Source organism: Balaenoptera musculus, chromosome 18 (assembly GCF_009873245.2).
Source record: "Balaenoptera musculus isolate JJ_BM4_2016_0621 chromosome 18, mBalMus1.pri.v3, whole genome shotgun sequence".
NCBI lineage: Eukaryota > Metazoa > Chordata > Mammalia > Artiodactyla > Balaenopteridae > Balaenoptera > Balaenoptera musculus.
Window position 1 is genome coordinate 8507336 of NC_045802.1, and position 16913 is coordinate 8524248.

A 16913-nucleotide genomic window follows, 5' to 3' on the forward strand; every position below is an offset into this window, starting at 1 on the left:
TCTACCAGAATTTTAAAGAATGGGTTAGAACGGTGTTCTCAGCCTGAGACCGTTCTGCCCCTGGAGAGCATTTGGCAATGTCGGGAGACATTCTGGGTTGTCACAGCTGGAGAGGGGTGGGTGACTGCTGGCATCCAGCGGGCGGAGGCCTAGGACACTGCTGAACCTTCTACAGTGCACAGGTCAGCTCCTCACGCCAGGGAATGGTCCTGGTCCGACCCCGATGTCAACTTTGCCGAGGTTGAGGAGAAAGCTTGGTGAAAGAGACACTGGACATTATGTTTCTTGCAATGCTCCAGGCTAATACTAACAACCTGAGCCCAGAAAATACCTCTGGGAAGAGTGAGGTAGGAGAGCTTCAAGAGGCACTTCAGAAGAAGAATCCAGAGGTTGGGGTTTAACTGACCTGCAGGTGAGGGAGTTCCACTCACATTTCTGGTTTAGTCAACTGGCTCAGCTTGGAGTACACGAAATTCTCTTATTGGTAAATAAGAGCTTCCAATCCTAGGCTTTCAATCTAATAATGTAACCGCTATTTTCAATGTCAATTAAACATTGAAGTAAACGATCTGGAGTTATCTTTAGGAAGTTGAGATGATTAGCATAAGCCTACGAACACCACAGAATATTTTCTAAACACTTATACACTAGAATGCATCTTTTGGATTAGGGAGGTACTCAATAAAAGTTTGTTGGATTTACTAAAATTTGGTGAAATTGATTTTAAAAATGAGGTTTGAATAAAAATGATCTAAAAGAAGCAGAGCAATTAGAAAGAACTTATAATCAGATTTAAATAAATAATAAATATAAACATTTGAAAATAACTCTCACTTTTTTTAGCTCCTTCAAAAAAAATACCCACAGGATCAGAGGCAACATCAAATGCTCCATTAATATCATCCCCCAACCCTCTCTCTCTCTCTCTCTCTCTCTCTCTCTCACTCGCTCTCTCACACACACACACACACACAGTCATTGTTCTGCGGACCAACTTGGCCTGGTTTCTCCATAGATTTCTCATATGCCATTATTTTAACAATTAACATAATTAATAACTACATAATATGTAAATAAAAGAATTATGTGATAATGTTTATATATTATTAATATATTATGATAAATCTTACTAATTATGGTAATATGCCATTGTATTAATAATTATGTGAGTTCCTTCAAAGTAAACCCTAAAGTGTTTTTCTTCCTTCGGAATGCTTCAGATAGATCGATCTTTGGTCTTTTTCTGCTTTACAGTTTCTCTACAACTTTTACCTACCATGTTAACTTCATAGTGATGAAAAGCTAAGAGCCGGAATGATAGGGTGTCTGGGTTGGTTGATTTCACTAAGGCACAGTGGTGGCCAGTGCCCAGCCTGCATCTCACTCTTGTCGAAGCTCTAAGAGAAGTTTGAAAGGGGGAAAATAATTGAGTTTAATTTTAACCAACAAGCATTTACTGAGCAACTTCTTTGTGCCATTCAATTAAATGGAACTGACTCAGTTATACCCATTAAAGATTTACTCAATCATACTCATGTTTTTCATTGAGAAGAACTTAATCTTGTTCACCATATGCTTTTATGCTATTTAAACATCTTTGTGGTTTCTTTCTAATCCCTTGTTAAATGCCTCTGAAATGACCACTGGAAGCTAGAACTGAGATGAATACCACATGAATCTATATTTGTTTTTGGTTTTGTTTTTCATACTTTATTTATTTATTTTTGGCTGCGTTGGGTCTTCACTGCTGTGCACAGGCTTTCTCTAGTTGTGGTGAGCGGGGGCTACTCTGTTGCGGTGCGCGGGCTTCTTATCGCGGTGGCTTCTCTTGTTGCGGAGCACAGGCTCTAGGCACGCGGGCTTCAGTAGGTGCAGCACGCAGGCTCACTAGTTGTGGCTCGTGGGCTCTAGAGAGCAGGCTCAGTAGTTGTGGCGCATGGGCTTAGTTGCTCCGCGGCATGTGGGATCTTCCCAGACCAGGGCTCGAACCTGTGTCCCCTGCATTGGCAGGCGGATTGTTAACCACTGCGCCACCAGGGAAGTCCCAAGTCTATATTTGACTGAGAGAAAATTCTTGTTTGCTTTTATTATGGGCCAGAATAAGTTCATTTAACAAGATGTGAATGTTATACATTCAATGGAAAAAGAACAATGCCAGTTACTAGAAATAAAGTCATAATTAAGAGGTTTTTTCTTCCTATTGAATCGTTAACACTTTTTGCCCCCTAGTTTTAAATTGGTACCCACAACGCTGTGACTGCAAAGAAACTGAGTTGGAATGTATAAATGCTGGCTTGAAGTCTGTGCCAACTGTTTCCAGCAATGTGACATTACTGTGAGTAAAATTCAAATCTTGATATTTGCTCCTAAAGTCACATGAAAACCATGTAGTCTAATCTAAACTCTCTTTGTTCTGTTTTATGCTACTTATATATTAGCAAAATCATAGAAAGTCCCTTTAAAACCACCAGCCATCAGAGAACTCTGCACGCTTCTTCTCCAGGGAAAAAATGTTTCAAAACACTGTATGTTAGATTAGCCAGGTTATCGTTTAGCTCACAAACGTCTGTGGCCTGGAGTTATTTTCAATTACTTTCCAATTCATGTATTATTACTAATATGCCAGTACTATACAAGTAAAAATAAAAATTTGAAAAAAAAGGAAAGGTACTCACTTACTCTATCTCATTTTAAGTAGTGGTAATTTGTCCAAGACTTTAAGGTGTAAAAGATCCACAAAGCTAGCTGTGACATAACTGTGCAAGTTTTTCTGAACTCAGCATAGAAGTTTTGAGAGCCTCAGGAATTTGCCTGCAGACATATCATAATTTGGGCATGCATGAGTTGGTTAGGATTTTTGTTGTGTTTTGTTAAATTATCTAGAGAAGAAAAAGTTAAATCACCATAGATGTTCCAGTCTATTATATTGTACTAACTGGCTAACCTTGTCAAATATTTGCAAACTGCTTTAATTTTGCTTTATGGACTTTTCGTTCTCACATGAAAGTTTTTATTTATTATGGGCATTTTCAAATGTGTGTGAAGTGGTATGGAGCATCTTCAAATATTCTCAGGCATGCAGCTTCTAGGGAAGAGTTTGGTTGGTCATAAAATCCATGATAACGTTTTCTTTGCATGTTATTTTAGGTCTCTTAAGAAAAACAGTATTCACAGTCTTTCAGATAAAGTTTTCATCAAATACACAGAACTTAAAAAGATGTAAGTAGCTATTAATAGTGTTTTTATGGGAAAATCTATGGGATGTTTTGTTTAAGATGTTTTTAATCTAAGAGTAAAATGAAATATAAGGTTGATTACCTTTATCATTAAAGTTATTTTTCTAAATGTAATTAAGATTAGACAATAAAGCATTGAAAAGTATGCTTTCTTTCCATTTCATAATTTAAAATAACAACTGGTTTTACTTAAACTTTCCGTAGAGAGTTAAACTGGATTAAGCATCTCAGTAAGAAAATACATAGTTCCACGGTTTTACTCCAGATCATTTGGAAAATGACATTGCAGATTCAGAGGCACTAGATGCACTTTTTAACCTGGAAGAGTGTTAACATAGACAAGAACCATCGTTTAAAACATATAATGATAGGATATGGGCTGTCTCCCAGGACAAAAAGAGCAAAAACACGATCTTGGTGAAATTGGTGATATTAGCATATCTGAGGAAAGAAAATAATAAATAGGACACGGTCAGCCATGAGAAACAAAGTGTCAGGATGCTTCTAGCATCATCAAAAAAAGAAAACCAGGATCTGAGAGTTACAATCCCTAGAGATAGTCTCTGTTGGGGGGCAGGGATGGATTGTGCATCTCCACCGTAACTCCCATGAACTTTATTGTGACACTGTTCATATCAAGATGGAGAATCTCTTTGCTTTGATTCCCTGCTCATCAATCAACCTTATGATGACTACATTAACTTCCTAAATTATTCATACTAAAGTACTTGGGAGGTTACCTTGGATGGGGAATAACATTCCAATTAGTGGAATGGAATACATCCTATTTAAATAAAGCGATTAGGGAATTCCCTGGCAGTCCAGTGGTTAGGGCTCCACACTTCCACTGCAGGAGGCATGGGTTCGATCCCTGGTCGGGGAACTGAAACCCCACGTGCTGCATGACGTGGCCAATAAATAAATAGATAGATAGGTAGAGAGATAGATAGATAGATAAATAAATAAATAAAGCAATTAAATATTCAACCTCTTGAGAGTTTGGTTACTATGTGTCAGTCCCTCTGAGCCTGAGTCACTCTGGGATAATGGAGAGGTCAAGTTTCTGTGCTTGTGAAGATGATCATTAGACTAGATTAGAAAATTAGCAAGACAATGTTGTAAGGTCCCTAGGTAGTACCATCATCTTACAATTTTGCCCTTTAACATTCAGAATAGAAGAGAAAGTTTCTAGAAATGTGATATATATTAAAAATCCAGGATAAAAAATAATCTGATCCTTTGCTGTACTGGACAAACACATTTGGTTTGAAATGCCATCAACAGTTCTGTGCTGCTCATGAATTTAGGTACAGACTCCCTTATACAAGAAAGGAAGTCCCTGAAGGAAGTCCAGTAGTGAGGAAGAATCTTGTGTGAACACAGAGAATCATGCCTGTGTTTGATTGTAGCCTCCGTGATTCAGTGAGCTCCTTCCGCTCCATCCTGGAGAATGTGCTCATGTTGCTGTTGTCCCCAGGAGTAGCTATGCATTGCCTCTGGGGTTCCAGATTCCTCTAGAGAAGAAATCTTAACTATACTGCTTCTGGCCTTACTGGAAATGCTTAGAATCACAGCCTGTTCACTTCTACGAATCAATATTGTCCTTGCACTCCCTGAATGATGCTGAGGGGAAGAAAACTAAAATAGCCTAGCATAAAGGAAGGAAAAATATTCATGTTTTAGAGTAGCTGTTTAAAACTATTATCTAGAGTCATAGAAGTCTTATGAATTCCTAATTAAGTCTTCTCATTATTTACAAGGTAACTAAAGTCTGCAACAGTTAAATGACTTACCTAAGGTCTACAACTAACTAGTAGAAGAGCTAGAATTACAGCCCATATCTTCTGATGCCCAGTGCAGTGTTTATTCTACAATAAACAGAAACCTAGAGATGGAAAGAAATTGCTCTAGCATCTAATTGAATCTTCTACCAACACATACTCTTCTGTCCCACACAGGACTCCCTGCTATATCTTTTGCCCCCGAATTTGGGGAAAGCTGACTTCTGGGAAGGCAGAGGTATCACTAGAAGGTTAAGCAAGGAGATTTAAAATTAGACTTCACAGGCCAAGTCCTTCCCTGGACTGCTGATTCATAGCTTTGTTCTGTGTCAGTACTTCTCTCTCGGTATCTGGTAGCCCACTGAAGGGAAGAATGTGGAAGCACTATTGATAATACAGGCCCCAATTTTCCCTAGTGAAAAAAAGTAGAGATTTTTTTCCCACCAGATTGCCCAGATCAGCTGGAAATTTCTCCAATTAAACATTTAATTTCTCCTAAGTCTGAGAAAACTTAGGTACCACATCATAACCTGAATATCACTCAGCAGGGGTTCTCTTAATGCAAACTGTTATTTGATGCTTTCGAGGCAATTTGATTCTCCCAGAGAATCAGAGAGAAAAAAATTATAAGACTCTTATCAATAAACATTCACCAAGTGTCTCTTACATGCAAGGCACATCAAGGGAGATTAAACACAATTTCTTACATTCATCTATCACTCTTTAAAGTTGACAAAGACTTCCAACATTTGGAATTCTCATCTGGACTTTGATCCTCAAAGTCTGTGAGGTAGGGCAGACAGCATCAGATTCCTTTCAGGAATGAGGAAGTCATCCTTGGAGAAGAAAGGTTGTTTGTCCAAAGTCAGCCAGCTGACAAGTGTTAGAACTTGGCTTCAAAGCCAAACCTCTGACTATAGTCCTCTGGAAGTCCACCCACATGGACCGATCTCAGAATATTGTTACCATCGATGAAAGCGTCCAGAAAACAAACTTTGGTTTCAAAATAACCGAAGTTCTTTATAAACATTATTCAAATATCCTAAAGCAGTTCATAAGCTCAGCAACTCTTCTTTAAATCTCCTTCCCCTCCCCCATCCCCTTTTCATACCACTCAGCTCCTCCTGCCACTCTCCAAAACTCGCAGAAAAATCTCCCCAGTCTCAGGCAAGCCCTTGTCCTGTCCTGTCCCTTTTCTTCCTGATCCTGCATTACAACAGTCCAAACAACCAACGTAGCAAAACACAAACCATCCCCAGGAAAGGGTGTCAGGGGAAGGAAGAAACTAGATGGACAACCCCAGAACTCTTGGTAGAGACAGCAGGAGGGTAAAAGCTGGCCAAGCCCACATGTTCGTTCATTCTTTCAACAAATATTTATTGATACCTATGAGGTGTCAAGGATATAGCGGTAAACGACACATATGAAAAGCCCTCTCCTCAAGGAGCTCAACTTCCAATGCAGAAAGATAAAAATGCGTAGTGTGTTAGATAGTGATTATGGGGAAAAAAAATAAACCAGGAAGGGAATTAGGAGGTGCTGAGGGAGAGGAATTTCAAACAATATGCTAATAAATTGTCCTGTCACATAACTCTACTACTGCCCCAAACATCTCTAAAGCTCCCCATGATTCTGAGCGTTACCCCATGAGACGGATGAGAACACACCCAATAAGTCTTCTGTGTAACTCCTCTGATATTCAAAGCTGGCCATTATCACCATGCCCCCCACCACAGGTTTCTCCCCACGCAGCCTCGAATCCTTAACTTCTTCCCCAAAGGGCCTGGTTTCAAATCTATTTGTCACTCTGTATATGGTCACTTACATATTCCTTACGTGTAGTATCTAGAATAAATGTAATATTATCACTTGTATGACACATACAAGGGCAGAACAGGGGGAAGCTAGCAACCCTTCCTTTCTAAACTCCTTACGCCCTGAGGTTACATTTGTTCTTTTTGTGGCTACTTCATACTCTTAACTCCTAGTGATTGTGTCTCTAAAATCCCTCATCCTGTACCATATGCATAACTGACAAGTGACAGCTTCTCCATCCTGTACTTGTGTGCTTAGCACCTGAGAGCTAGTTGTGGCACTTCAGATTTATCCCTATTCAGTTTCACCCTGTTAGATTCAGCTTTTCTTACCAGACTGGGAAGATCTTTTTGGCTCATCCAACAGATTCACTCTTCATCCCAGCACTCTGTTATCTGAAAATAAGATGAGCCATCTTCACCTAAGTCATGGAGCAGAATATTGAGCAGGACAGTGCCAGTATTCTTTATTTTGTCTGTAAAAGCATCATAAAACCACTTAATCAATGCCCGGGAGACATATAAGCAAAGTCGACCGCACATTTTTATCTGATCAGTCTTTAAATGAAGAAAATCAGGTTGGTCTGACGTGCCCTGTTTTTCGTGAACTTCCCTGTTCCTGTTCTCTTTGAGGTGCTCACAAAGCAGCATCACAATATCCTGTCCTACGATCTCGCCCAGAACCAACTTCAAGCTCATCCAACTATAGCTTGTGAAATCTACTTACCTTTTGGAAAATCAAAACGGCATTTGCCATCTTTAATTTTCCAGCTGCTCTTCCTTTTTCCAGATTCCATTGATCATGACTGAGTGTACGCATTTTCAGTGTTTCTCAGTTTCTAGGAGAAATTGTCCAAACCAGAGGCTTTAACTCATTTTGATTAACTTATTCTACCATTTTGGTCTTTCACTGCCACAACGCTGTATCCTATTTATTCACTTCAGTCCTGAGATCACCTTCATTGACCAAGAAGGCAAGAACAATGTAGGAATTGAGAATTTATATTTTTTTATTATTTCATGATAATATAAAACATGTCCCATACAGCAGGCTTGGGCTTTTCCTTAACATTTTCTTGTTTCCAAAATATAACTAGAAATTCATTTCTACTGCCCATTGTATTCTTCACTCTCTGAGCTTTGAACATGTCTTAGGTCATTCTTTCAATTATGATTCCATTTTGTGAACCCCTCACCTTCGTCCTTGGACTCTGAAGAAACCCCTCATGACCATCCTACCCTCTTCCTGAACTGGATGGTCCTCTGGCTCTCTCCTAGTACCATGTACCGCCACTGCCAGCACCCCTCATTGTCACATATGCTGAAACATATGTGAGGATCAGTGTGTATTTTGTTGAAGGAATGACGTGTAGGACTAACACACAGGGCTAAAGAGAAGGTGGGGAGCATCTTCAGCAAGGAGGACCAAAAAAGCATAAGCAGAAACACTCAAAGGATGTTAGAAAGAGAGTGACCAGGGAAATTTGTCTAAAGGAAACGAGTTCCCACAGGAATGATGGAGTGTATGCTGGAGAGGTCATTGAATCATGATTGTAGGGCCTTTGAATGCTAGGCTAGATCATCTGGGCTTTATTCTGTTTGACCAGGGAAAAGACATGCATGAATATGTGTTTTAGATTGTATTGAGCTTATAAAGTTGATATGCATCTTTAAGTTGTATTGGGATATATCCTAAGGGATCACCCAATTTAACGTCAAGTGCGTCTCCGGTCTTGCATGCTCTAAATATTCACAGTGAAATTAAGGTCATTTAGGCATCCAGAAAAAGAAATTCCTAAGTCAAAATAAAATGTTAATTGCTAGATGAACAAATGTTACTTATCTGATTGCTTTTACTAGCGATCAGTTTATTCTTTTTAATATTCTTTTAAACTTTCTAACATTAGGGGGTAAGAAGCAATTTAAGATGATCTTTGAGAGAAAGAAATAAAATACAATTTATGAGCTTGACCATAATACTTCATCACTGCTACCACGGAAACCAACAGCAGTTCCTCTCCTCACTGTGACATAAATTTTATATAAATTAGGAATTCCTTCTTAAACTGGGTTCTTGTTCAACACAATCATTGGCAACAAAATGTAATTCAAGGAGTCTGCCTGGCTCATGAATACAAAATGTTGCATTAAAAAAATAGTCTATAAACATGCATGCCATTAAAGCATTTATTTGCTTTAGTTTCAGGTACATAAATTCCTGGCGTTTCTGCTTGAAAAGTCCTGACAGCTGAAACAGCAGGAATTCATGAACCAGTAAGTTATTCTTAGAAAAACCATTCAGTGTAAAGTATATCAAACGGGCTCATATCTCAGCTGTGAAGAAAAAGAGGACACCACTTGCCAAATTGTCATGTTTCCAAATTTTCCCTCATATTCACCAAGCTACTATTCTGTAAAGAAGAAAGCAGATACTGAAGGATCAAGTTAAAAAATTCAGCAGCCTAAGTCTGAGACGAGAGACCTGGGACTCTAGTTCTCCATGGGGTGCCAGCAAACTGGCTAAATAGAAGACTAGAGCTTCTTTATTATTTAAGAAGTTGGAGTCTTAACTGGTGTCAGTGAAGGCAGATAGACTGAACATATCAGGTGAGTCGTGCAGATCAAAAGCACAAGGGCAAATTCACAATTTACGACTGCCCCCATCTCTTCAAGATTGACAACGTGTAGGTAAAATGTGCAGTGCACTTTTGACTTAATTATCTTAAATGAAATGTAAATAACACTAGTTAGGTAGTAAATTTTATATTTAAGAGGAACTTCAAATACGTAGATTATGGTGTTATATTCTTTTTCTATTTTCATTTGCTATTGTAATATAATTCACCATATTAACTTTCATTACATCACTCTAAGGGCTCTGAAAATGCTAAAACAGATATTGATCTGTATGGGTTCGTTCTATGCACAGCAGAACTTTAAAGCAAAAGCAGAATTTATGCTACAATGTGAAGCATCTCCTTACAGACATGTTGCAGCAGGGAGAGGGGGATGGAATGGCACAAGTTCTTACAGGGTTTCAAGTTTACTTTGTAGGATTGAAATTGTTGCTTTGTGTGTCACTACAATTGTAATGCATGTGCTCTGTAGTACGCAGCTTTTCCACATGGTGGTACACAGAGAAAATGACAATATTTGTTCAATATTTGGTATAAAAGATGGGTTTGTTAATAACTGGAAGCTAATCTTGGCTTTACTTTGCCACCTTGAGGGCTGAGGACATCAGTATCCCAGCACACCTATAACGCAGTCATGACTCAAAGGCTGGGAAGCTTCACTGGGAGTAAATGTGGTGTAACAAAATTCAGAGTACAGCCAGATGCCGGACAAGCAAAAGATCTACCGATAGTTTTGCAGTGAAGTATCATAACAATGAGAAAGTGTAAAATATTTTAGGAAGCAGGAATTCCCTGGCGGTCCAGTGGTTAGGACTCTGCACTTCCACTGCAGGGGGCATGGGTTCAGTCCCTGGTTGGGGAAACTGAGATCCCACAAGCCACGTGGCCAAAAACAAAACAAATCAAAACAAAACTTTAGGACCCAAATCAAATCAAAATAAGAGATAGGGAAGCCACTCAGAAGATTATGTAGACGTTAGTTACTATTAATAGCGTGAATATTTCCTGCCTAAAGTTCTTTAGAGAATATGAAATCAAGGCTAACCCCCCACTGTATTAATATAATGAGCATAGGAAATGGAAGCTGTTTACTTAGATACTCCTGAAAGTGCTATTATTGAATCCATACACTCTTGCTAGGTTGCTTCAGCGGTTAAGTAGCTCATGGCCCTGTGAGCTGAAGTTGGTACACTGGCCCCAGTTCAGCCACTGATGCCATTTGTGACCTTGAGCCCCTCTCTAACTAGCTGCATCCTCCTCACTCTGCATCTTGAAACAGAACGAGACTTGCCCTCACCTCGTTTCATGGGAATAGAATGAAGAGAAGTGAGGAGTTGAAGGTGGAACCCTGTACTGAAAGAGCAAGAAAGCTCAGCAGTGAGAGCCTGGCTAGTCTCACATGGTGGGCGACTCCTGCATGTCAGAGGAGGAAGGCCACCAGAATGCCAGTTTGCAGAAATACGACTAGTTCTGTCCCCACACACAGCATACTGGACCTCAGTGGTTCAAGTCAGAGATGTCGGGGTCTCATTGCACGGGCGCTATCAGGACAGCAGACACAGCTAGGCGCACAGCCTCCTCTCACTGGCAATGCTTCTACCTCCCAACGTGAGAATAAGACAGGATTTTATGAGCCAGGAGCACAAATTGTCTTTAGGTGAAGAAACAACCTAACAAATACATGAACCATAATCACATGACTCTTCTGTCTTATTCCTACCAGATTCCTTCAGCATAATTGTATTAGACATATATCCAGGAAAGCATTCTTTGGATTACATAATCTGCAAATACTGTGAGTAACTTCTTTATAATTATGAGTACAATTTTAAGTAACAATTAAAAGGGTAGAATGAATGGTACTTTTTTAAAGGCTCGACTTTGGATATAGAGAAATGGGAGAAATAAGTTTTCACAAAGTACAGTGTAATTAGTTATTACACTGAAAGAACTGCTAAAAAATTCCAAGTTTTACCAGAATACAGGTATAAAGGCTCTCTTTAATTTGGTCTCCTCAAGTTTGGGTCATTTCCACAAATAGAAAATATATAACTTACCTAAACACTTTCTTAAAATGTTAGTCTACTAAGGATGTGACCAAAAGGAGAAAAGCAAAAATCACCTCACATATTTATTCTTCTGTTACACTCTAACATAATATAATGTCCCAATACATTATTTTTGGCCACTTTCCTGGTCCTGGCCCTGGTGCTTGTTACACTGGCTTTTGGTTATCTGTATCTCCTGCCTGTTCTTTGATTTTCTGGCCCCTGCTCATCCAGTAGAGTGCTTTCAGAAACAGATGTCCAGTAATTATATGTGACTAAAGTGGAGTATTAAGTTTGCCTAATTTACTCACCCGTGCTATTTGTAGATATCTCAACCACAACTGCATTACAACTCTCAGACCTGGAGTATTCAAAGACTTACATCATCTAACTTGGCTGTAAGTATTCTAGCTTTTCCTTCCCTCGGATGGCAGTCCTAATGATACTCATCAAGGCTCATAGTTTCCATCTATGTATGTATCTTGTTTATTATACTTCTTTTTCTGCTTGTCACATAATCTGGAGCATGTTACCCAAGCACTTCAGATAATGGCATGCCAAATAGTGGTTGTGTGAAGAGAAATCAGTGCTATGTTTTTTCAGGTGGCCTCTGCGCCCAGAAGTCGGCTTGCTAAGTCATCCATCCACCTGGTGTTTACCAATAGCTGGGTGTCTCAGCCCAGCTCTACTGGCATTTTGGCCCAGATAATTCTTTGATTGTGGTGGGGGGGGGCGTGCATTTTAGGATGTTTAGTGCCATCTGTGGCCTCTACCCCACTAGATGCCAACAGTACTCGTTCCCAGAGTTGCGGCAATCAAAAATGTCTCCAGACAATCCCAAATATCCCTTGGGGGAAAGAGTGCCCTCTGTTGAAAACCACAGACCTAGAAAGTAAGCAAGATAAGGCCTTTTTCGATTTCCAGAGAATTCATAGAAAACACTGAAAATATGTGAGCTTGTTGTGTTTCATCACTTATCAAGCTGAGCCACCAGCTCCATCCTAAGGAGTCTCACATCAGAGGTCTTTGTTTTCATCAGGAAAAATGAACAAAGTGCAGTTAGAAGGCTGTGTCAGTTTTCCCATTTTCTGTAGGTCAGCCTGGTCTAGTGGAAAAAGCCAGGACTTCAGCTTCATCCAGATCCTTGTGTATGCCATGGCCCCATGCTTAATGTTCCAGACAATTTTCTTGATCTTCCTAGGCCTCTTTTTCCTCATCTTTAAACTATAATCATAATTCCTTTTTTCTAAGAGGGATGTTGTGAGAATTAAATCATATAACATATATAAAGTGTCACATGCAGAATGCCTGGCATGTAGTAGGTGCTCAGAAGCCCCCTTCTCCAAATCCTACCCTCAGGTACCTCTGAAAGTAAGAGGAAATGGTACCTGGCTTCAAAGGCAACAAGAGAAAAGAAGGCATATTTCCTCTTATCTATTTTTTTCTAGGAAAATACCATATAGAATTAAAAACAGTGATTTGAATTTGTAAATCTTTTCACTCTTTCACCCTCAAAGCTTCTAATAAGTTTATTTGCATAGGCCCCACTAATTACATCATTTAAACACTGTGAGACCAAGGAACCATTTGTGATTTCCTAAGAATTATTTTTCATTCATTTTTCATTCAGTCAATCAGTAAGTCAAAGCATTTATGGAGCCCATAATCAGCCAATAGCTAAGTGCAGCTTGTCTGGACCCAGGAACCCAGAGGTGAAGGTTCTTAAGTCCAAAGGGAGGTGGATACAGGGAGCAAAGACCATCGGGATGGACTTAATAAATCCTGGGATGGGGATTATGGGGGTTTGGAGGAAAGTACTGCTCCAGCCACGGGGTGAAGTAAAAGCTCTCTGGGAAGAGCCCTGAGCCAAGTGTGGACAGACAGGAAGGAGGAGAGCAGGTGTTGGGGGGAGACAGGATTGACACGGCCTTTTATTTCTTCCTGGTTTAATTTCACAAATGTATGTAACATTGGAAATGTTTGTGATACGTTTTGTCAGAATTCTAGATGACAATCCCATAACCAGAATTTCACAGCGGTTGTTTACTGGATTAAATTCCTTGTTTTTCCTGTAAGTATTCATCTACCTTTCAATCCATCTGTCTATAAATTGCAATGACGTCTAAAACTAGCTTACAAAAAGAGCTTTAGGAAAATCAAGCCCCCTACAATGTATATTAGTCAAAACCTTCCCTGTATTTCAAGCCACAGTTACTGTTGCTACTTCCTATCCATGGCTCATGGTATATTTGAAGCCGACTAGTTCAATTCCTTTTGATCTCCTTTAATTCCCTTTAGTCCTAAGGCATGTTCTGTTTTGGTTTTCTAAGGCATGTTTTTATTTGCAGTGGTTCACCAAAGATAGTATTCATTTTCATCTCCTTACTACATTTAAATTTGTTAGAGTCTTCCAGGAGTTCAGCTCCAACTGCATTTTTAACAAAGGAAAATGTGCCTTTGTCCAGCAAGAGTAACTGAAAATTCCAAAATCTTTGTCTTAGCAACTAAGCTTTTCTCATAATTACATTTGCAGTGTTTATTAATATACTGGGATGATTTATCAGCAGGGGATTATTATGTTCCTTTACAGTTGATCATATAGCATCATTAATTTTCCATTTGTGAAAAGGGACCACAATATCATAAATTAATCATGCAGCTTAACATGTTCATAAGTTGTTTTCTTCCCCAAATGCCCCCCACTATCACTTCTTAGATTTAATGCAGTTTCCAGTGTGGCCTTTTAATATTGTAAATGATTAACATTTCTCTTAAAATGAAACTTTGGATGTATGATGCTGGAAATGATTGCAAATTTGAAGTTTACAAGGAAAATTACCATGAACTTCAAAATTATTACCCGGTATATACTTTTGTTTCATCTCATAAAGTCAAACTGTTTCATATTTATTCCTAGGTTATGTATCACACTTATGCATTCATAGTTTCTCTGACATCTGCTCCCTTATCCATGCCACACACATATCTAGAGACCATTTTGAAGAGGTAGTTATGTTTATATTCTTCATCCTAATATATTGATTTTAGCATACAAGTTCCCAAACTGTGGAAATAGTAAAAATACTGTTCTTAAAGTGGCATATCATTTCGTTTCTAATTAATCTCTTCTTTGTGTAAAGGTCTATGGTGAATAACTACTTAGAAGCCCTTCCCAAGCAGATGTGTGCCCAAATGCCTCAACTCAACTGGATGTGAGTATGCACTTAGCAGCTAATTTGTTATTCGCCCAGATTCAGGAAACTAGCCCTGAAGTTAATTAACAATTACACAAAAAGCTCATCTCTGCTTTTCTTTCTAAAACCAAAATCTGGGTCATGTCACTTCCTGGTTTAAACATCTTTTGGGAATCCCCCCGGGTGTGAGGGTAACGTTCAAGCCTCCCAATTTAGCACCAGAGACCCGTTGTCCTCTATCCCTTACTGCACCTGGTCTCTTTGCCAGCCCCTTCTCCTCTTGTGCCTTCCTTTCAGATACACCAAATTACTGCTCCTTCAGTCAGTTCCCTGAACACATGTTGTTCCTTCAACTTGAAAGGTCTTGCTTCTTCATTCTCCGACATTTCCTTCAAAAGTCAATTTAAGTGTCACCTTCAGGAAGCCGTCTCTGACACACCCACCAGTTCAGTGGTTGCCTCTGTGCCCCGATTACGACAGGAGAGCCTCCACCACGCCTCCCCTCCTCCCACTGCACCGCTGTCTCAGGGCACTGTCATCATAGAACCATCTGTTTACTTGTTTATCCCCTACCGTTCAGTAAATTCTGTGATTTTATACCCAGCACAAGGATCAGCACATAATAGTGCTCAAAAAAAACTCTGCAAATGAACGTGCTAAACCATTTCCACTCCTTGGTAGCTTTCGACCAATACACATTTAAACCATTCATTTGGTTTCACCACCACTACCCACCATTCCACCATGTTCATATTCACGGTCTCCTGAGACAGGCAGGATTGGCACAGGAGTGACTTCCTGTCCTGGGAAAATGCCGGTTGTACTGTCCCCCCAGAACTCTCCCCATTGTCAAATCAGGGGACTCAATACCCATAATATGATAAAATTTTAGTACCTCAGCTTTGGATCCTCTCTGAACTCGCCTCACTTGTTACAACACTATTAGGTGACCTTGTGTTTATTTACTGACTTAAAAAAATTATTTACATACCTGTTATCAAAAGGCTTTTAAGGCAATGGGGGTCTCACGTAAGTGCGCTAAATGTTAAAAATGGGAGAGATGGGACTTCCCTGGCAGTCCAGTGGTGTAGACTCCATGCTTCCAATGCAGGGGGCACGGATTTGATCCCTGGTCAGGGAACTAAGATCCCACATGCCGTGCAGAGCTGCCTTAAAAAAACAAAGGGGGGGGGGGAATTGATGATCTGAAAAACATGAGAATAAAACTCATTAAGAATAGGTGGAAAATACTTAGAAACTAAGCAAGTACATCCACACAATGGGAAAGCAACATGAAGGAGTAACGTTAACAGAAAAATATCAGGCCTCCAGCCTGTACCCACCTGGTCCCCAAAATGGGCATCAGCAACAAGCAGGAGACCAGGAAGCAACATCCGAGCCCCGGGTTCTGGGGACACTCATTTTCACTCTAGGCTCCCACAGACACGAGGGAAAAAATAGACACTCAGTGAAAAGATGTCGTTAGCAAGATTGGCTGATCACAAATGAGAGCTGAGAGGCCAGACCCAAATCGCCCCAGTTCAAAGGCAGAAAAAACCCACCTTGGCCATGCCTCTCCTCCCTCACTTGCTATCAGCTAGGACTGTTGCTCACAACTGCAAAGTGTTATGAGATGTAAAAACATTTTCCCTATTCTACTGAACAATATTTGGACTTTCAAGGGACTACACTGTTTATTATTTGCAATTGCTGTATTTTAAGAGTGAAAAAAAAAGTTGAGTTCCTGCAAGACCTCCAAGATGGCTTTAAAATAGGATTTTAAAGGCAATGACAAAGGAACTGGTGATTTTAACGTGAATGTGAGAAAGGTTCAGAGGCAGCAAAACGGCTGTTGTCATGTACGGGAAGCCTGTAGGAAGCCAGCGGTGAACGGAATGAGGAGAGTTGGCAGCAGAGCCGACCCTCTCCTTCCTTGGCGCTGCTGGAAGCGGCCGTGTCGGAGGGTTCCCGGGGTTGTTCCCTGACGGTGCGGGTGCTGCTGTCATAAAAGGTTCACCTTGGCAGAACGTCATCTCTCCACCAGCGCTTCTCCAGCGTCAGCGTATAGCGCAAGCAGCGCGAAGACTCAGGACAGCCCGCTGGACCTCAGGCGTATAGCGCAAGCAGCGCGAAGACTCAGGACAGCCCGCTGGACCTCAGTCCTAGCGTTTCTGATTCAGTGGGTCTGGGGTGGAGCCTGGGAA

General features: G+C 40.2%; 1 protein-coding gene across 1 annotated transcript in view; it reads left to right on the forward strand.

The window, feature by feature from the left end:
• The window catches only part of RXFP2 (relaxin family peptide receptor 2), a 66523-nt gene that overhangs the window by 20480 nt on the left and 29130 nt on the right, over positions 1-16913 (forward strand). The window contains exons 4-9 of the mRNA XM_036831676.1: positions 2230-2335; positions 3148-3219; positions 11191-11262; positions 11842-11913; positions 13515-13586; positions 14656-14727. Of these exons, the coding sequence (XP_036687571.1) occupies positions 2230-2335; positions 3148-3219; positions 11191-11262; positions 11842-11913; positions 13515-13586; positions 14656-14727 (466 nt within the window). The remainder of the gene's footprint in view (positions 1-2229; positions 2336-3147; positions 3220-11190; positions 11263-11841; positions 11914-13514; positions 13587-14655; positions 14728-16913) is intronic.